The sequence below is a fragment of the Colias croceus genome, chromosome 3 (assembly GCF_905220415.1).
Source record: "Colias croceus chromosome 3, ilColCroc2.1".
Classification (NCBI taxonomy): Eukaryota; Metazoa; Arthropoda; class Insecta; order Lepidoptera; family Pieridae; genus Colias; species Colias croceus.
Window position 1 is genome coordinate 10,204,515 of NC_059539.1, and position 22,796 is coordinate 10,227,310.

At 33.6% G+C, this 22,796-nt stretch overlaps 1 protein-coding gene across 1 annotated transcript; it reads left to right on the forward strand.

The window, feature by feature from the left end:
* The first annotated feature begins 9,496 nt into the window (after nt 1-9,496).
* Nucleotides 9,497-21,972, forward strand: LOC123706310 (protein-glucosylgalactosylhydroxylysine glucosidase). Its single transcript, XM_045655506.1, has 14 exons — nt 9,497-9,977; nt 10,760-11,091; nt 11,695-11,997; nt 12,302-12,402; nt 12,938-13,073; nt 13,466-13,613; nt 16,693-16,840; nt 17,403-17,493; nt 17,745-17,832; nt 18,297-18,494; nt 20,346-20,514; nt 20,746-20,917; nt 21,357-21,497; nt 21,711-21,972. Exons 1-14 carry the CDS (start codon nt 9,802-9,804, stop codon nt 21,818-21,820), a joined length of 2,313 nt encoding a protein of 770 aa, XP_045511462.1. The 5' UTR covers nt 9,497-9,801; the 3' UTR covers nt 21,821-21,972.
* The last annotated feature ends 824 nt before the right edge of the window (nt 21,973-22,796 follow it).

Sequence of the window (22,796 nt, forward strand, 5' to 3'; positions counted from 1 at the left end):
GCTTACCATCAGGCGAACCACCAAATCAGTTTATCGCATGCATAAAAGCATGGATTTTTTATACATAGGTACTATATATACATTTTACACTGCAGATATCTGTCAATTTAACGATTTTAAAAGTTGTAAACTTTTAATTGACCAATAAATTCGAATCGAATATTTCACGTAGTTTTGCGACAATTATTGTCAGTTTTATTATATATTTTTTGGGTTAAAATATTTAACTTCTAAATGGCAATAATATATTTATTTATTTACTAGCTTTACGCCCGCGGCTTCGCCCGCGTTTTCAAAGAAAAACCCGTATAGTTCCCGTTCCCGTGGGATTTCTGGGATAAAACCTATCCTATGTGTTAATCCAAGTTACCCTCTATATGTGTGCTAAATTTCATTGTAATCGGTTTAGTAGTTTTTACGTGAAAGAGTAACAAACATCCATACATCCATACAAACTTTCGCCTATAGAATAGTAGTAGGATTTGAGTAACACCACATCATGCATAATACGAAACATTACAAGAATAATCATTGAACATAGTATCTAAGATGTATGACAATAACGGCGTAATTTACGGTTTGTATTTGTTCGGTTAAAGCATAAAGTAATAAAGTTATTGACGTTAAAGTTATGGAACTAAAAACTGCTGTTATTAAAAAAAAATGACTAAAAAGGAACTGCGCTGCGCATGGCCACGTGATTATTAATTAAAATGCAACTTGCGTAGTAAGTCTCTTTTTTGGTAGAGCTTTGTGGCATTGTGAATTTTATGGAAACTCAATTTATAAAAGAACAGTTTTAATATTATATTTTTCTTAGTATGAATATATACTTACCTAAATATACTATTACTACTAAATATTTTAAGAAAGGAATATAAATTTTAATGCTCAGAATACACCTGCTTTTGTCATTCATGTTCATGCAATGACAATTCAAGGACGAAATATTCAAAGTCTCATTACCCGAGATCATCAGAGCATAAAAATATATATTATTTAAATTGAAAATATACGCAAATGTCTGTTATTTAATTGACCTTGAAATTAACGTATATTTTGTACTTAAAATCATATTTGTCAGAGAAGTGTTCATTTTATGGAGGGGCTTGTTAGTGCTCTATGTAGTTCGAAGATAATATCGGAAAGTACTTATAAATTTTGATGATATTCTGTACATCTTGACAAGCAAAATAAATATAGGACAAAGTAATGGATAAAAGTGGGAATAAAATAGGCTTGTAGGCTTCAAAAACTATTAAGTTTGATAGTATCTACTTTACTTCATCGAAGAACTAATCATCAAATGAGATTGCGGTGAAATGTCTACCGCAATTTCACTTTATTTTATGCTAAAGTGCGATCTAACGCGCCTAACTAGAGCGATAAAATCTATTCACTTTATCTGTGAATATCCAAATTAATTGTTTTTGATTTCTATGATGATGTTGAAGGAACGTTTCACTCCTTTACACAGCTAGTTTAAAATTACACTAATTCTTTTGCTCATTAGAAGAGATTCGACCTGCTCTTCGCGAGGACCTTACACTTCCAAAAAGTATAGTTCCCGCTCATTTTCCACAATAATATTTGGACTTTGAGTTAACGAGCGATGGAGTAATGCACTTGTCAAGTTTTGAGATCGCCACGCTTCGCCAAGCGGGACGCAAGTACCGTGTTCGAGATAGCTATCGGTTTTTGCATTTAATCTAGTAAAAACAATATATATAATGAATTATGTATAGATAATCGGAATATTATTCGATCTGTCGGTATTAAGATTGATTTACTTCTCGCTAATGTCGTGTTAAGAGAGATGGATGTGCTCGGAGACATTCAAAACGGTATAATGTATTTACATCACGTCCTGGATATATGTAGAGTTGTATTAAATTAAATATATAGTTAGCTTTAACTGTGTATACCTACCTATCTAACCTTCTGAGAAATAGAAAAACTGACTTATTGGATCATCACTACATAGTATAAAACAAAGTCGCTTTCTATGTCCCTTTCTATGCCCCTATGTCCCTTTGTATGCTTAAATCTTTAAAACTACACAACGAATTTTGATGCGGTTTTTTTAATAGATAGAGTGATTCAAGAGGTAGGTTTTAGTATATAATTTATTACGTTTTAGACAAAGTGGGCAAAGCTGCGGCTGCGAAGTAAATTATTCTACAATAACGATTTCTAACGTGTGAAATCAAATGTAGATTTTTACCTTTTTAGATCAAAATGGTTCTGTAATTAAAGCTTACTGCTTACTTACTCTATTATTTAAGTCAAGGTTCAGAGGATTTAAACGAAATGTTTTCGAAATATTCCACACATAATATAAATTCCTCAAAATACCTAGCATTAATACGGTCAATACTCCCAAGTCCATATTACCGTATTTTATAACAAAATTAAGCTAGCTAATGTTAGTGCTCTCTTAAATCGGCATCAAAGAGATATTGTTCTACGTTAAGGAAGCATTCACACTATGAAGCGATTAGCGGAAAAATTATTTTCAATATTTTTTGAGCTTTTACTGACTTTTTTTAATTTGTTATAAGATTCCTTGGTCTAAGAAGGTGGCTTCCTTGTTTAATAAATTTAAAATAATCGCATTTGTGATTTATAAATTTAAAATTATTTGACACATAGATTTAACATAATAATATTATGTACAATATACCTAATATCATATTATATTATGTACTTTTGTTTTATTCACCTACTTCTTAATCGGATTTATTTAACCGTATTTTGACGATTGGTAGGAAACATTTCTCGTTCTGGAATAGTTCTTCAGTGACTATAGCGAAAAGCTAAATCCCCGCTATCGCTCCTCGTATGTTTTATATTCACTCGTATTAAGTAAATAATAGAACATAATTCATAACAATTACTTTGTGCATTGTGTTCCTAATAGATGGGGTGGAGTGGTCTAAGTCTGTCTTTATTCCGGCCAACGGTAAAACACATATTGTGGTAAAACTTGCAAAGTATGTTTTATAATAAAAAATAAAACTTTTATTATTCGGTATTGATAACTACATAGGTTCAATATAATTTTTAACCGACTTCAAAAAAAAGGAGGAGGTTATCAATTCGGCCGGTATATTTTTTTTTTTTTTTTTTTTTTTTTTATGTATGTACACCGATTACTCCGAGGTTTCTGAACCGATTTACGTGATTCTTTTTTTGTTCGATGCGGGATGGTGTCGAATTGGTCCCATAAAAATTTTATTCGGCTAGGCCTAGTAGTTTTTATTTTATGAGCATTTTTGTCTGTACTCGATGACTTAATTTCAATGTAGCAAGTAACTTTGATTCACTTCCCGGTAACCGATTGAGCTGAAATTTTGTATACGAATGTAAATTGGATAGCGATGAAACATTATCATGACATGGAGCTGATCTGATGATGGAATCGGAAGGTGGCCATAGGAACTCAGTAATATATTGACTCAACTTTATCGAGTTTGGGCTCGTTTGATTCGTGTTGAAAAATACACTAAAAAGTATTAAATAAAAATAACTGCGTTAAAAACAACCGACTTCAAAAACGGAAAAGTAAGAAATAAAAAAGATTTGATATTATTAATTACTACATATTATTTTTATGTGCTATTTATTAAATAGGTTTGAAGTCGGTGCCAAACACTAAGCACTTAGTATTAAGCCCATGCACCGACATCAAACCTTTTTAGTAAATAGCACATAAAAATAATATGTAGTAATTAATAATATCAAATCTTTTTTATTTCTTACTTTTCCGTTTTTGAAGTCGGTTGTTTTTAACGCAGTTATTTTTATTATAAAATATGGTAAGTTTATTTTTACAACTCAAGTGTTGATTTAAAAAGCTTAAGTACATCATTTACCTCTTTTACTTTATTATCACTACTGCGTAATACAGTTATAATTAAATAATCATATTATTTAGCTTCAGGTTTTGTGGTCCAAGCTTCCATGTCGTATTTCAAGGTATATAAGCTTCGAAGTCAGGAAAAAGATTGTGGCTTATTGAATTTCCATACCATCCATATATTTTGAACTCGTGTTGCTTTTTTAATTGTATTATTATTAGTGATGAATGATGTTTTACAACCGTTCTAGACCATAAAATATCTTTATCATTATCATATGAAATTTAATTTAAATAAGTATGTAGTAGAGAGATTGCCTAACATTGATATTGGATCCAAACTAGTAAAACTAGGATAAAAGCAAGTCAAGTAATGTCTAATTAAAATAATATAAAGTCGAGGGGTTACAAAAAGACAAATGTAATTAAATTACAGAAATAAATTTTACGACCACAGCCACCAGGATGCATAAACTAGAAGCCGTGTACTCCAGAGAGTTCATTACCTTAATAACTTCAATTTAGAACTATTTATTAATCGAATAAATAGTTAAAATGGGCTTTATCTGTGAATAAATAACACAAGTCTTCCAAGGACATAATCAGTCTAAATCTCGCTCCGTTGTTCCTCCAACGTTATATAATTTCGCCGGAGCGTAGCAATAAATCGCGATGCTATCGTTGCAGCCTTCTACCTTTCGACCTCTTCCTAAGTACTCGCTTTACAAGTCGCTTGTCAAAGATAATATTTTGCATTATTAGCTGTGGGTAATGAAGCTCATGTGTTTGCGTTGTATGATAAATGGCGCTTATTACGGCACGACTCAAGGATCACGGCGCAGGTTCGTATCAATGTTTAAAGTTCATTGATGTTTGGATTTTCAAGTTTGTCTAATTTCGAAATTCAGTATCAAGTGGGTAAATATTTTGGAAGGAGGCTATGACACAATCTGCTTTAATAGTAGGTATAGAAGATATCCATGTTCATTTAAAAGTTGCAATGCCTACAGTCGCTATAGTATAATATGACCTCTAGTATCAAAAGAAGTATCAATATTTCTTTTAAATTACCATCCCATAGTTTTCTCTCAATGTATTCCCTTTTCCAGATTTTTCGTTTCTCCCTCCTGAATTGTGCTTCTCGTTTTTTTCTCCAATAGAATGATTCTAGGCGCAACAGGCTACGTGTGAATCAGTCAGCTAAGCGCGGTCTTAAGATTGTCAAGGTGGCCGACCGCGCCGCCGTGCGGAACGGGGGGCGACACGCTCCGCCGCCCACCAGGATAATGACTTGCTCCAATCATATCTCACTAGCCACCTGCTTTTTTGGTCTGATTTCTGTTGCCAATTATTGCTGGATCGTTTGCGTCTAGATGGAGAATTGAGAAATAATATAAATGTTAAATGGTCTGGGGAGATGCTTTTATCAATGAAGCAAAGATTTCCGGACAGACCGTTTTTCCGGACTATCACACTTCTAACCACCTGCTTATTTGTTGTGATTTCTCGCTGGCAATTATTACGGCAGACTTGAAGAATAAGAAATAAATTGTGAAATGTGAATCAGGTTAAATGATCTGGAGTTCTGTCTTGAATCGATTTACCGAAGATTTCCGGAACAGGTACGTCATGACGTGACAGGTACATCCTTTCGGACGTCCTATCAGCGCCATCTAGTTACAAAATTTGTAATTGTATCTTTTAATCATTAGATATTGTTCAATATTATTTCTGCCTTTGTGGGGATAGAAACGGACTCGAAACTTAAATTATTTATAGATATGTAAGTTACATGTAAAAGTACATATATCTTGATCAATCAGTGTGAATTTGAATTAGGATACCTATTACGGGAATTATAAGGAAGACGTACTTTTTAAATTTCATACGATTATTTTTACAGCTACCATTCAATAATTGAAGATATATTTAGGATGGTTGGTACCTTGTGCTTGTTAATTTACTTTCACTAAATTAATTTCTAAGGTAATAATTATTAATTATTAAAGTTAAGATATGCCTCGATGCCTATGTAATTAAATCCACTAATTAAAATTGTTGCTTCTGTGTTATTTATCGTAATACAATTAATATTGTTGTTCTATAAAATTAGCTTTTGATAACTGCTATCGATGTAATGTAAACAAAGTGTGCCTATAACTTTCAGGGCGAATCTTTACTAATATTATAAAGCTGAAGTGTTTGTTTGTTTGAACGCGCTAATCTCAAGAACTACTGGTCCGATTTAAAAAATCTTGAAAACTTCTTTGGCAAGATTCAAAGATCCTACCTAAGAATCTTCGCCTTATACCATGACGTGACGGTTTTGGCATGACAAGACCTTCAAATTTTACTCTGAACGCGCTTGAAGAAGTTTCATGTAAAATTGTGTGTTTTAACCTACTGAACTAAATGAGAAGTAGGATACCATCAATCTCAGAAGCGAGTGCATCAGCAATAATAATTTCTAATTGTAATAACGTTAATTACTAATTAGCTACATTAAATTATGCTGCGTGTGTTTGTTTAAAAATTATAACCGTGTCCATCACTGTCTGTTCTAAATGAAATCAATAATTAATGTCTGTTAGAGATAATTTTATAATATAAAAATAATATAAGGGAAGAAATTTCAATGCAGATTGAAGAAATCCATTTAAAAGTAGTCATTGTTCTGCGACAATTTCTTACTTAAGGCGATTCTTATTCCTGGCGCATATTGTCAACTAATTATTAATTTCATCAATCTGTAGCGATAATTTCTTCCCTGATGCGAATTTTATTCCTGTGACATGCTCCACCCGCATAAACAACTTGTTAATTTCCAATCTGTAAGTACTTTATATCTACAGCACAATAATAAACAATACAAAATTTTCACCACAAAATCTCAGAGCTTCAGTTCCACATCAAGTCCACGGACCCCCAAAAAGAAAACCTTTTACGTAACATTTATTGTTTTAGATCGATTGAAAAATGGAACCAGTAGCTGAACCATCAGACCGTACACCCTCCGGTGCCGCTCTGTTACCCAGTGACGTTATGACATTTTCACTTACCACACCGACCTCGATAGCACAATAGAACTAGACTGTGTACAATTTTTGGTTCCGTCAACTGTATACTGTCACCGTAGTATATATCTGTCAACTGTGATACTGTCGTATGTATGTTCTGTCAACGAATTATCAAAATATGGGAAAGAAACGCTTGGTTTGTTTTATGAAAGTATATAAAGTAGGTAGGTAACCATTGCTGAAGTAATATTATTTTCACTTCAAAAGACGTAAGTACTTATGCATGAATTAGAAAAGTAAAGCACCCTCAGAAATACCTTCTAAGCTTAGAGATAATAAAAGGGATTGCGATTCAATTATTTAATAACTTGTTAATTATTTTTTATTTATTTATTTATTTTGGTCTACCAACGTTTGTTTACATTACATATAAAATATCAAAATTCACATACACAATTATAAGATCAATGTAAAAAAACACTTACAGGTAAACACAGCATGCGAAAAATAAGTTTAAAAGTATACAATTACACAAAACAATTAGTGAAGTACAAAAAAAAAAAAGAAAACCAATGATTATATATTATGTACTTAATCTATCCTATTCCTTAAAAAGTGAATTAAAAGTTTTGCGGAGCTTGTTGGGGGAATCTACAAATATATCAAACAACTGACTGTAGTCGTTTACAGTTTTACAAATAATTAATTACAATTATACATAAACAATGAATACGATTTTTCTATACTTTAACAAATTTTGTGCCTTTACTGTAAACAAGGGTAAAATAATTTAAGCTGAGAATGGCAATGGCAATGTAAAGTATTTTTTTTTATTAAGTTACTTTTGAAAATGATCATTATTTGGAATGAAGAACCATCTAATAGTAACATTACGAGCATGTTCAGCGCACTTATTAAATTCTGGTAATTTTAGAATGTCACGCTAGGTATAATGATAACTTTCTCATTTCATTTTCTCAAAAAATATGATGTAATAGATTTTTCATTTCATTTTCTTTGCACTTGCCCATTCAATATGATTTTGCAAATGTAAAACGTTCACTCTTCTTTCATTTAAAACGAGTGTAAAAAAATCCCATTTTAATATTAGAGCTCTCAAACATTCAAATTATGTTAACCGGGAATCTAAATCCTGATTTGTTTGAAATATTTTGAAAGCTATAAAAAATCATAAAATCTATTTCACCACATTTTACCCTCAGTTCGAAGCACGAAAGAAAAGTTTGATTATAATTTAAATTTAAGTTATTATATTAGCAACAAAGACTATTCTTTTATTTGAAAAAATAGCGCGTTAAAAATAAACCGCGATGATACCACAACTATTAACAGCAACTTGTACCATTTTATCATGTAATAAATTTCATTTTGATTACCTGTGATCGTCTCTAATCAGTTGTGATGATGCATCCAATTTAGGTATATATTTTTAGATCTGACAAATTATCTGTTTCTATTTATGCCTCCATAGTTTTGAAATTTCAAATGATTCTTGAAAAATGTGGATGAAAATATGGTCAAAAATAATTTCATAGTTATCAAGTTGAATGGGTTTGCGTAGTATTAAAGCTTTTTTAATACTAGCTTTCCGCCCGCGCCTTCGCCCGCGTTTTGAAAGAAAAACCCGAATAGTTCCCGTTCCCGTAGGATTTCCGGGATGAAACCTATCCTATGTGTTAATCCAAGTTACCCTCTATATGTGTGCTAAATTTCATTGTAATCGGTTCTGTAGTATTTGCGTGAAAGAATAACAAACACACACACACACACACACCCACATCCTCACAAACTTTTGCATTTATAATATTAGTAGGATATGTGAAACTTCTCATGAAAACCAAATTTTCAGCATTTGATCGATTATTATACATCAACTTCCATAGTATATCTAAAAGCACAAATTTTATCGCTACTACAAGAACATTATATACTTAGGTAGGTGTAGGTTAGGTAGGTTAGATAGGTACTTAGGTAGGTGCTTCATTTAGGTTAAACGTAGGGGACATCGTTTGTCGTTAACTACAAGCTAGTTATAATTAAAGGGACTGTGATAGCAGCTGATAATTAGTAGGTTCAACTAATTAACTCGGTTCATCTACATCCTAGACAATGCTTTTGTGAGTCGTTCGTTAATAGCATCTATCTGCTTAATACAATAAGGAAGTGACAATTGAATGAGCTTTACTGTTTCAGGGCTGTCAACGATCTTGGGAAATGCAACGGTATTTTTTTTAAGTAACGGGTACTTTGAATTTTGTTATTGTATTTTTTTTGATATGGTAATATTAGTATATCTGTGGTTATATTAAGCGAGTACGAGTTCTTTATATTAAAATTAAAATAAAAAGAAGTGTAAGATACATAACATATACCTTCAAACATTCTACCAAATAACTAAAGAACTGTCGTATACAATTTATTCATTTTTTTGTAATTATGTTATTCATAACTACGTACTTTTAAAATAATTGTCCTCGTTCCATCACTTTGTGTAAAACAGTGCTATTCATTCAATTAATGCAGGATGTTAAAACAAAGCGGCGACCCTACACATTATTATCATCGTTATTAGTGTCATGTCACACAGGTCGCATAATCTAGACTTTAGAGGGTGACGCTGCGTTGAACAAGCGCGATCGCTACCCGCATTTATCTTTTGACCATTGCCTACTTCGCTAACTCAAAAAAAAAAAGAAAAAAGAATACGCGGTAGTTTAAAAAAAAGAACAGTTCGTCGTGTGCCAGTGTAAAATATTGTTTAAAAGTATAGTGTGATAAAAAACGTAGTGCGATAATAAAATTGTATTCATTAAATATTTTAGTACTTACTAATAATAGTATTTTAATAGCTTTTACGTGATATACTATATTTTTTTTAAATAAAGTAAAAACGTAAAGCCTTGGATGTGGCACTTTTTGGCGCGAAATAGGCAAGTTGCCGCCATGTTAGCGGTTTTGACGGCAGCCGCTCTCGTGGTCATATTTTTGGCCACGAAAGGATCTGGTTATAGAATTGTGGAAAAACATGAGGTGGAAAGTGAAGATGTTAGTGAGAGAGACGACATATTTTCGACTCATACGTAAGTTTTAATTATCAATACATATAATAAATATGTAATAAAATAGCAGTGTTTGCATGATTGTTTACATTCTTGCACTTTTCTTGGAGTCAATGACACTATTAGGTATTAAATTAATTATATACTGAATTTGATATATGTGTTTATCATATTTATAAACTGACAATAAATTAGTCAATTTGTCGTGATAATAATATAATAAGAGACAAATTGGACAGTTGGATAAGTAATTAAGTAGGAATAAACATCGTATGATGATTATGAATAATTGCGTAGGTAGGTATTTGATTTTTGAAATACAAGTTATTGGGGTAAGATGTAAGTAATGTAATCGTTAGAAAAATATTTAAAACCTACATTTTATTCCATTTTTAAATAGCCTAGTTTGTTTATGATTTCCTGAACAATAATTTTTTTCTCTTCACAGAATTTTATATTTTTAACAGAATTCAGTAAAAGTAGGTTATCAACTCAACAGATAAATGTTTGTCATTAAAACTGCACAATACTAACCTAGTAACTACGATAATTAGTAATTAGGTACTTAATTTTGAAACAGTACCTATACAAATACTTTTAATCACTTCTACACGCCATACTTACATTGAAGCTATTGGTCAGATAATGACATGACAAAAATTATTGTTGTTCTAGTTACAATACTTGGTTTACCTATATATACTACAGTATGTAAAAAATCGGAACAAATAGACAAATATTCAAATCCTTCATCGTCATCATATTAGGTAGCTTATTAATATTTAATACATCTATTCCACCAGCCTCCCAACAGACGACCGCTTCATGGCGTCCATAGGTAACGGCCACGTAGCTACCAACGTCTTCAGCGACACAATATACATGAATGGGCTCTATAACGGCCGTAAGGGCGAAAGTCGCAGAGCAAGGATACCAGCCTGGTCTAATATTCGACTGAATTCAACCCTCACACATCACCCTTATAGCCCTGTGTACAGTTTGGATACGAAACGAGGAGTTTTCAAGGTCACTGTGGACAGAGATCGGTCTACGGTTACGCAAAGAATTTACGCGCATCGGTATTATACTAGAGCGATTGTTAATCAGATAGAGGTTGTCCCGAAAACACATGTTGGTAAGTGATATAAACAAGTGATAACTGCGTTAAAACAACCGACTTCAAACTTGCACTTGCAAAATTCACAAATACCTACAGACAAAAATGCTCATAAAATAAAAACTACTGGGCCTATTCGAATAAAATTTTTATGGGACCAATTCGACACCATTCCGCATCGAACAAAAAAGAATCACGTAAATCGGTTCAGAAACCTCGGAGTAATCGGTGTACATAGATAAAAAAAAAAAACATACCGGCCGAATTGATAACCTCCTCCTTTTTTTGAAGTCGGTTAAAAAATAAACAAAACAGAATAAGCTTTGTCATTTATGTAACGCAAAGATACATGGAATGAAGTTTGCTTGTAACTTTAAGGTAGGAGTATAAAATTTAATGTAGAGTAAATTCTTTCTTCTTAATTGAATTTGATGATGTACGTTATTAACCAATATTAACTTTAAAAATAAACTTAATGGAAAAATTTTAATCTTTAAATAGAGATTTGTTTGTACTATTCATGTACTTTGTTTGTTATACGTCTAAAACAAGAAAATACACATCATTTTTACCTCTACCGACTGCTTACAACTTAAATGAATCAAACATCCTTGTTAACAGACCCAAATTTCATCCACCACGAGATCTGGATAACCATAAAACAACTGCCAGGTCCACAAAGTAGCGATATAGACTTTGCTCCTCCCACACCTGAGATTATCGAGGGTCGAGCTTCTTGGAGATCGTGTGGAAAGACCAGGGTCGCTGAAGACCCTGAGTACCAGCCAATGCTGGTCGATGTTTGTGCTTATTGGACCTCGGTGCCTGACCATTTAGTGGTACCACAGCATAGGCCGAGGGTCTTTACATTTGTTATGACTGTGGATAATGATCAGGATGTAGCTAGAAAGGAGTTTGTTAAAGGTTGGTTGTAGAGATGCTTATATTTATTTTCTTGCAATGAATACTGCATTTATTTAAATCTTTGCATTATGTAGACACAGTTAATATCTCAGGCCCCGGAATCTATTGTGTCGTGGCCCGATCGGGCCGCTCGGGGCTCAATGGGTTAATAACAAGGGTTGAACTGTTGTCGTATTTATTATTGATGTACCTAATATATCAAGAGATAGAATAGTCCATATAAATAATATAAATCTATAATACTCACTTTAACTTAAATCCTAGAAAAACAATAAATTGATAGTCAAGTTACATGTATGAACAGTATTGCAGGAGGACGGGGAAATATTGTTCGATAAACACGTCGAAGAGTGGGGGAAACTTTACCAAGAAGCTAGCATGGAAATTGAGGGAAATCTTAAATTGGTACGTTTCTTTCATCCCTAGCTATCTTAGAAAGCCTATCTATTATACATTTTTCTATTTATACTAACTTTATAGTTAAACCTATAAGTTATTGTACTTTATTATTACAATTTGACAAAGTATCTGATAATTTGTTCCATTATTTATTGTTTAAATAAGAGCAGATAAAGATTTATTTATTTTATTTATTATTATTTAGAGCATGCTCAAAATGCAGTAGGTACCTAACAAACACTCTTTATAAGCATCATTAAATAAAGAGTTCATTCATTTTACTAATTAGTGTACTAGTTCTAAGAATACACATTAACCATACTAAGTTTAATACGCTCTTCCTATTAAGATATCGAATGCGCAGATTACAAGCAGTAATTTTACTATGAAAATGTTCTGTAAAAATAATAAAATGTATTGATTTTCTTATTTTCTTATTTATTTATCGTGAAAGAACTCGTCTTACTAAATCCTACTAAATCATTAATTAATTACTTCACACCTATTTGGAAATTATATGTATTATGTTATGTACTTTCAGTCTAAGATAGTAAACGGTATCTGGTACTATTACTTGAGCTCATTACCTTCGCTCGAGTCTCACCAACCAGCAGAGAGATTCTTTGGCTTGAGTCCCACAGGACTGGCTAGAGGAGGCTCTTTGACAGATTATGAAGGTTAGTTACTATCTATAGTAGAGTATTGATAATCTATAGTTACTATTATCCGTATAGTTTTAGAATCGCCAGCAACTCTATCAACATTTGTTGAAAAAAGGGCGCATTCAAGTTATTTGAGAAACTCATCCAAAAGCAGTTTAAAGTTACCTCAATTTATCAAAACCAGAAGCCTACCTTTTTTCAGTTATAAATAACTAGCGGTCCGCCCCAGCTTCGCCCGTGGTACATATTTACGTTTTCTCTACATCCTCGTACTTCATGGAATATAATAAAAAAAGAATTCAGTCGGTTCGGTTCAGCCTTTCACACTTGATGCCGTGACAACGCGAAACGGGTTTAATTTTTATATAAGATATAAGATTATTAATATTCACTAATAAATTTTCCAGGGCACAATTTTTGGGACACAGAAATGTGGATCTACCCAAGTATTTTGCTTCTATATCCGGAATACGCAAAGAAGTTGCTACAGTACAGACTCGAAACGGCGTATGTGGCCGCACATCTTGCTAAAATTACTGGGAATAAGGGATACAGGTAAATGTTAATTATAATATACAAAAATATATTTTCGTTTGTCTATTGGACTAACCGCTTGCCCTGGCTTCAACCGGATTGACTTATAGTTTTTGGGTTAAATCAGAAAAAACAAGCAAGCAAATATAGTATTAAAGTTAAAATGATATTGTTATATACCTATTTTTTATTTCATTGACTCAATCATTCATTTGACTGGGAAAGTTTAAGAAATTTTAAACGTAATTTAACAAGAAAAAGAATTCACAACATTAGTAGGCAAATTGTGTTCGACACAATAATGTTTATAAAATATGGCAGGCGCCAGTAATTCTTAGTTTTGTTTATTTTTTAGTATTGTTAATTAATTTTGTTTATTTCGCAATTATGGTCTTTTGAGTTCATAAAATAAAAAAAACAGTACAACACTATACAAAGAAATAAATTATGTAATTTTGAGAAATAATTTTGACTTCATAAAGTGTCGTCATTGAGATAATATTAATATGGAGCAGACACCACGAACAAAATCTGTGCGCCAAGCGCGGCGGCGCGGGGCGCGCGAATGACGGCTAGACAGTCATAGATTATGCGATGTCACTGACTCACCGCTATAGAGGCGACACTTTGTTTTATTCTGTCTATTTTATTGGGTGCCACTCCTTACATGCACGTTGACTTGAAATTTTCTTTGTACTTACTTAATATTTATTTTAGGTATAAACTGACTTTACTACGCGGGGCTAACAATATCTGGCATATAATATAGGATGATATAAATAGTGACGTTTTAGATTCAGTCAGGGCTATGGGAAGTTTTATTCCTTACAAATTGAGCCTTTTTTAGAAAAAAAAATAATTTTTCCCTTTCTTCACGGCCCAGACATGGAAACCTTGAATAGAAAAAATATTAATTACTTATCTCTGAACTAGCGGTCCGCCCCGGCTTCGCCCGTGGCACATATTTCGCAATAAAAAGTAGCCTATGTTCTTTCTCAGGGTCTTAAGATTGTCTGTGCCAAAGAAGAATGCCCATGAAAGTATGGACCACAGTACAGTGTTGCGTCAATGCCAGAGTGGTTTTGGAGGGTTCTTCGATATTCAAAAGATTTTTACCAATTGATTTTTTTGTGATAAAAACAGGGGTTTTCAAGATATTGAGAAAAATGTGAAATAACCTCAAAACTTAAATAACCCCGATTTAGTTAGGTTTATGTGTGATTTAGGTAACATTTTATCGTTCAAAGGTTATTTTTCGATTAACATATATTTTAATCTATGCGTAGAGCTTATGCTTTCAGACAAAGTCTATCTGTTCATCGGCTAGTGTAGGTAGGCACCAGAAATCTTCCGGGACGGATTTCAAGAAAACCTAAATATATACTTAAAAAATGCCAATTGAGTTTTTATTCGGTTTACATGTTGTTGTTGTTGTTTGAATCATTTTTTCACTACATATTCGAAGAAAGAAACAAATAAGAAATAACTGGTTAGTGGTTACCTACCAAGCTATGTCATAATAATATTTTTTTTTATATATACATATTTATATTATTTTACTTCACTATCTTTGTTAAAACAACCTACAGTGTATAAACAATACCTTAAAGAGTGATTTTATGTTAATTGATTTTTTTTGTAATTCAATGAAAACAATAATCGATATTAATACATTTAGCTATTTACCATAGTAAATGTAATAAGTTACCGCTTGGTTACCGTGGTAACCGGTAATGGACACTAAATCTATAATAATGGATCTAAACAATTACATGTCTTATTAGATTTTACAAAACATTCCCTGTTCAAAATATATTTTCCGATGGTAAGAAGGCCTCTAAATTGCCGAGATTTTTTTTAATAGTATTGTTGTCTTGATGCATGAGAAAAACCAGTACCAAAAATGGGCATTCTCCTTTCATCAAAATCGGTCCAGTAGTTTATGAGCCTATTAATTACAATCAAACAAACAAACAAAGTTTTCCTCTTTATAATATTAGTGCAGATAAATAAATAATAATTCAATTATACGTTCAAGTCAGTAGCTTATACAATAGCAATTAAAAACTTGATTAAAATCAATTAACAAAAAAAAATTGGTGATTGAGTAATTGATTTTCATATTTCATGATTTCACCTTTTTTCAATTAACAACCAGTCTATGCTTTTCTAAATATATAAAATTATTAATTATTATTATTTTATACTATAAAAATATACGCCAGCAATTATTACTAACAACACTTATTTCATGCCCAATGTCATATCTTAAATTTTTAATCTATGACAAAATGTCGCCCGCCAAAAATTTTGCTCTAACTAAGTTTTAAAAATTATTATCTAGTTACTAAACTGATGAAAAGTTATTCCTTTGCACTTTTCCGTATTCTTTGTATTATTTGTGCAATATCGTAACACACACGTAGGCATATTTGATGCGTTTCACTTTAAAACAAATAAAAAATGAGCGTGACGTTCGCGCCTTAGTTCGCGCCAATGAGCGAGCAAGCGACTGAGTGCAGTTACGCCACATGACGTATGTTGAGTGGAACATAAGTGATGTAGGCGGTATCGTCTCCATATTAATATTATCTCAATGAGTGTCGTAAGAATTTTATTCCGCGGAAAATCGCATATTATATAATTGACGTGTGGTCCTGAAATTGTATAGTAAAAGTACCTTGCATTACAACCAGATTTCCAATCGAAAGCGTACCACTACCATCTTTCTACCATTTTGGGAAAATCACTTAAATACATTGTCAGTTTCCCAAGTGAATGCGCGTACACTGGGCTGGAAGACCCTTTAGGGCAAAGATCTTTCTCTTATTTTGGAAAATTTCCATGGAAAAAGTCGTATTGTCATTCTTCTTTTCCTCCTTTACGTGGAAATCACTTAAAATACAAAAATATCATGTTTTCTACTGAAATACGCGTATACTAGGCCAGAAGTAACTTAATCCTTTAAGTTCATTACATAATAGCCTTTTTTCGATTACATTTTAAAAAACATCTTCAGATTTCCCTGGGAAAGTGCGTAACTTAATCCTTGAGGTTCATTATAGCCTCGTTTTGATTATTTTTTTAAAAATACCTTCAGATTTCCCTGGGAAAGTGCTTACACCGGGTCAGAAGTGACGCAGCCATGTTGTCCCGAAGTGGCAGAGTTCGAGCAGCACATATCGGGCTGCATCGCGTTCGCGGCGAGACAGTACCTCGCGCTCACTAGAGACGAGGAGTGGCTGAAGGTGGGTCGGTTGCTATGGCAACGGGAGATGGGAATGTGTTTGTTGTGTAAAGCACAAGACGCAAGATACTTAAACAAAAAAGAGCGTGTATGCCGAACACACTTTTCAGAAGTGAAACTTCTTTGGCAAGATTCAATGACACCAAAATCGTCGCTTTACTCCACGACGAGACGGTATTGCCATGACACGACCTTGAATATTTACTCTATCGCGCCCAAAGAAGTTTCTCTTCAAAAAATATCGAAATATAATATCTAGCGAATTTCATATTTTCGCCTCTAATAACAGCGATCACGACGCATTGTGATTTGTGACATCAGAAAAAACACATAGAAAAATTTGTGTCGTGGTTCTAATTGAAACGCTCACGACGCGTTGTGGCATTGAAGAAAAGCCATGACGCAGTCTTAACATTAGTTGGTAAAAAACAGGATAAATTCAAAAGTTTTAAACAATATAAAATCTGATACATACATACAGTTTTATAGCATTTAAATGCTTTCTTCTAGGAAATCTATGAAATTTATATACCAAAATGAAAATAAAACACCATTTATTTCAGCATGGCGGTTGTTCGATCGTGACCAACATCGCTGACTTCTGGGCGTCGCGCGCCGTCATCAACTACACCACTGGTCTTTATGATATTTCAAGTATGTTAAACTTTTTTATTAATTTTAACCTTATTTTATCCATGCATAAAATTCTGAAAGTATAAAGAATAAGTCAGAAAATTCCGGATTGAAACTTCGTGAATCGAAAGAGTAAAATAAATTACTTAAATGTTTCAGAGTAACCTATGTATCGGTCCTATTAGCAATAATGTGATTTTATAATCTGAGCATTTTATCTTACCAATTCCTTTTTTTATAAAAAGTGAAATAATCCTTAATATTTTTGCCAGATGTGATGGGACCTGATGAAGACCACAGTAATGTGACCAACTCTATTTTCACCAATGTCGTCGCTGGATACTCCCTTTATTTAGCACAGTAAGACACTAATTTATATAATTTCAGTTTGCTTTATGTTTAACTAGCTTTCCGCCCGCGGCTTCGCCCGCGTTTTCAAAGAAAAACCCGCATAGTTCCCGTTCCCGTGGGATTTCCGGGATGAAACCTATCCTATGTGTTAATCCAAGTTACCCTCTATATGTGTGCTAAATTTCATTCAAATCCATTCAGTAGTTTTTACGTGAAAGAGTAACAAACATCCATACATCCATACTTACAAACTTTCGCCTTTATAATATATGTTAGATGTTAGATTTTTATCAATACTAAGATAAATTGAAAAATCCTATATTATTTATATTCTAATAACTTTGGAACTTGAAATACAACTGATATTTATTGAGGGTATAATTTTCTTACTTTCTGTACACTTACACCATTTAGTTTAATAAGCTTCTGAGAAAAAGAAAGATTCCAATTATTTCGATTTTCTATCCTTCTAGATACGTAGCCTGCCTCTGCAAGTCCTACTACATATCCAAAGAACCAGACCGGTGGGCAGACATAGCCTGGAGTCTAGCACTACCTTACGACGAAGTACTGGATTACCACCCGCAGTTCGCGGGATATACGCGAGGGGAAATGATTAAACAGGCTGATGCCGTGCTATTGGGGTACCCGCTGCAGTACCCTATGAATATGTGAGTTTTGAATTTGGAATTTGGAATTTCTTTGTTTTTTTAAGCTATTGCATACCTAGCTTCTATCGCGGTCCTTGAGCGCGGCCGAATCCAGAAATTGCGTAACGAAAAACCTCACGCTCCCCACTCCGACGGGCGGAGGTGTGGATTGAAGGCATAGCATGCAATAGCTTTACTTCGGCAGTCCCCGAGTGACACACGTCGTTTATAATTAAAAATGTAGATTGACTACCTACCTCGGTCCATTTATCGATAAAAATGTTTTGATACCATATTTTAGAGTGGATAACTGGGCTGGTGGTTTGACTGACGATATGGAAGATAAAACCGATGGAGGGTTGTCGCGTAAAAACCACAGGACAGTTCTTTGGCATATTATGATAATATACAGTACCTAACATATTTTGTAATTAAAAATTAATACTGACATTATTAAAAAAAGCAACTATGAAGTTTCTTGCCGGTTCTTCTCCATCTGCTTTCCGAATCGGTGGTTAATGTTAAAAATAGGTACCTATGTAAAAATATGACGTTTCAAAAGTGCTTCTCGAAGAAGTCTAATTGAATAATAAATGTTTGAGTTTGAATTTTTGAGTTTGATAAGTGACTATCACGACAATCACCACCATCTATGAACAATGTACGTGTTTTAGCTAGTAACTATCTTAATCAAGAAAACCTTTAAAGTCCTCAATGACTATGTCCTAACAATACGAGATGATGCAAGCATTTAACTTTTAACTATATAATTTACGCCTCTTTAATGGCCTTCTATTGGGTCTAAAAAGGCACTTAAGGGCCCTTAGTAGGTGAACACGGCAAAATGGACTGTTTTCTATGAGCTATAATTGAAAATATTGAAGATTTTTAGCTCTGAAATTTCGAATATGTATTACAGAACGTATGTGTGATGGGATGACTGTTTCCAAAACACGATTGGAAAAATTTTGCTCGATAAAACAAAATCCTGAAGTTACCTCTAAAATATCATATAAATGCTCATTACAACCGTATTTTACGATAATAATTCGTATAAAATCACAAGTATATAGGCATTTACCTTCTCGATTTCGTGACTGTTTTAGATTTAGAAAATACTAAATATTTTCATTCACTTTTTGATAAAATTGTGAATGGCGCTTACGTTTTTTAGTTTCGAGCACGTTGATTCCATACTAAACGCGGACCCCCTCACCGCTTACCTCAGGCCCGAATAGCTGAATTTTTGCTCACCGCCTAACCCCCCTTAAGGCAATTGAAAAGGACTCTGTAAATTGGCACTGAATAAGAGCCATTAGTGAATTTTGTTTAGAAATATGCGAGTGGCCTATTTTATATGTAGGTCACGCTATTTTAAACAAACTGTGTATATTTTTTTGTATGGTAATTATGGTAGGTACAATTGAAAATATTCTGTATGAAAATTCATTTACTGAAGAAAAGTGTCATCAATCACATGCCCATTTTCAATACCTGCATAGATATTTATGAAATAAATCAATCATGGACTACAATCTAACTCAAAACTTATAACTCAAAATCATTTAATTTGTTGCGCCTGCCTATCTATGCAAATGTTTATGAACGATTGTGATAGCTTGCCACTGGGCGAAGCCCCAGCTTGATTACTCGATTGATATTTGATAATAAGTACCTAAAAAATTAATGCTAGACTGTACCTAAGTATATTGTCGTTGAGAGTAAAATTACAAGGTCGCGTCATGGCAATACTGTCACGTCATGTAGTAAAGCGACGATTTTGGTATCTTTGAATCTTGCCAAAGAAGCTTCACTTCTGACACGTGTGCTCGGCACACACGCTCTTTTTTTCAATATACTGTTTACCACCAGATCAACAAGAGCGAACGATCTCTCATACTACGAGAGTGTGACTCGCCCCAACGGGCCCGCGATGACGTGGTCCATGCACGCGATAGGACAGCTGCAGGTCGGCGACAACCTGAGCGCCGCGAAGCTGTTCAATAGGAGCTATGACGCGTATGTGCGGGAGCCTTTTAAGGTAAGGTGGCGTGAAAAAAAAGGGCGGCTAAATAACAAAAAAGGGGAATTGAAAAAAAATTTTTAGGGGTATTTGACTTTTAATGACATAATTTTGGGTATTGTTTGTATAAATACGGTGTGTATGGTAAAAAATACAATAATTCGTGTCATTTTTCGTACTTTTTTGTTTGCTGTTTGAAACTTAAAATTTAACTTCATTAAAACTTAAAACTATGGTAAAAACTAACAGATATGGAGTGAACTCCGCCGCCCAGCAGTAGGCGCAGTTAACTTCCTGACCGGTATGGGCGGCATGCTGCAAGCGCTCGTGTTCGGGTTCGCGGGGCTCAGCGCGAGGCTCGACCGGCTGGTGATAGCCGCGCCGCAGCTGCCGCCCGAGGCCACCGGCTTCACTGTTAGAGGTGAGCGGTGATACACACAAACGCACACACGAATTCGCGTACCCGCACGCGCACACATACAAAGACACACAGACGAACACACATACAAACACACAGACGCGCCTTCGATAACACAAACATACAAGCGGAGACAGTACGCTCTGGGGGCGCAGTAATCTTCTTCACTTACCCGTAATAAGTAAGGTGATGAAAGTGTCACATTTGTCGCCTAAAGCTACCGGAACTATCGGAAGATTACCTTTTCAGTTTCGAACTTTTTCGGGTGACAAATAATGATTTAGTTAAATATCCCTATTATCACTATCTAACAACTTTTCTTTTACTTTTGCCTCGATACTAATTTATAGAATAAAAAATGTAATACCTGCACCTGGTTATATTTTTGTAAAAATGCATTTTTTATATGTATTTTAACAATTATTCATTTATTTTTTTCTAGGAATAAAATATCTAGGCGCGAGCCTGACACTAAATATTAAAGTTGCGGGCACAACACTAACCGTCACATCAGTAGACGATGCGTGGCCCCTCACTATGTTCAATGGAAAGTACAATATTACTCTCATACCGGGGATGACGGGTAAGGTTTTTTTATTAGTAAGTAACAAAAACGTGAGACAAGCATTTTTTTTTTCAATTCCAAAAAAAAATTACCATCAAAGAAAAAATCGGATAATTCTTCAACAACTGTTCAGTGTCCACGTAAACTTGAAAATTTTCTGAACACGAATTATTTCCAACAAATCGGTTTGCATAGTTTTTTAATTGTAATTAATTTTGTTTTATTTTTCAGTAACGCTAAAAGGACCCGGTCCATTCACAATCCATTCAGTGCCTTGGAAGGATTGTCATCTCCCCGCTGATATAATTGGACAAAATTACTTACGACCCATTGGAACTTAATAAAAATGTAAATAAATAAAGCTTATCAAAATATTATATAATAATTTATTGAATTGTCTGAAAATGTACGAACCAATCATAATAACATAAGCATCCACGATTCCATGATACAATAATCAGAGACTATTTATTAAAGAATGATATGACTTTTATTTGGTGTTTTATTTTATCTACATAATAATATTATCTACACCAATATTACAAAGAGGAAAACTTTGTTTGTTTGATTGTAATGAATAGGCTCATAAACTACTGGACCGATTTTAAAAATTCTTTCACCATTCGAAAGCTACATTATCCACGAGTAATATAGGATAAAAAAAAAAAAAAAAAATCGGCTCTTATTGTCGGAGGCCAAGACTCACTTTGGGTCCCTGCGCCACTCTAGTAAGTAAGTAAGTAAGTAAGTAAGTAATATAGGATAGGTTTTATCCCGGAAATTCCACGGGAACGGGAACTATGCGAGTTTTTCTTTGAAACCGCGGGCGGAGCCGCCGGCGGAAAGCTAGTGTATAATATATAAGATAAAATTCCAGTCCTCAATTCTGCAGGTATAACAAATTACACCTTATTTTTTTATTGATATTTAGGTAGGAGCTGGTAGGGATGAATTAGAAGCCTGAATAGTTGGCCGCAAGTATCTGTAATCAATTATTAATTAATGAATTTACTTAAATAGATTGCAGTTTTATTTTTTTAAATCAGTCGTTTAAAAGGAAATAATGAGAATGATAAGAATAGGAAAAGTTGGCTGCCAGCTAAAATTGTCCTCATAAATTATAATGTTTCGAAACGAGTACAAGCTACTCAGGTAAAAAAGTGTCAGTACGTTGATTAAAATGAAGGTTTAGACACAATATACAGATACATACAGTAAGGAAACTTCATACAAAATGTTCGAAATGGCTCCCCCCCCCCATAAAGCGTGTTTTCGAGGGTATTGAGGGGGATCGATAGTAGCGGGTGACACATCCAC

Excerpts from the sequence above, each read along its gene's own strand:
- LOC123706310 (XM_045655506.1), top strand. The coding sequence starts at position 9,802 with ATGTGGCACTTTTTGGCGCGAAATAGGCAAGTTGCCGCCATGTTAGCG. Across the intron at positions 9,978-10,759 it reads GACATATTTTCGACTCATAC|CCTCCCAACAGACGACCGCT; the intron begins GTAAGTTTTAAT and ends CTATTCCACCAG. Across the intron at positions 11,092-11,694 it reads TGTCCCGAAAACACATGTTG|ACCCAAATTTCATCCACCAC; the intron begins GTAAGTGATATA and ends CCTTGTTAACAG.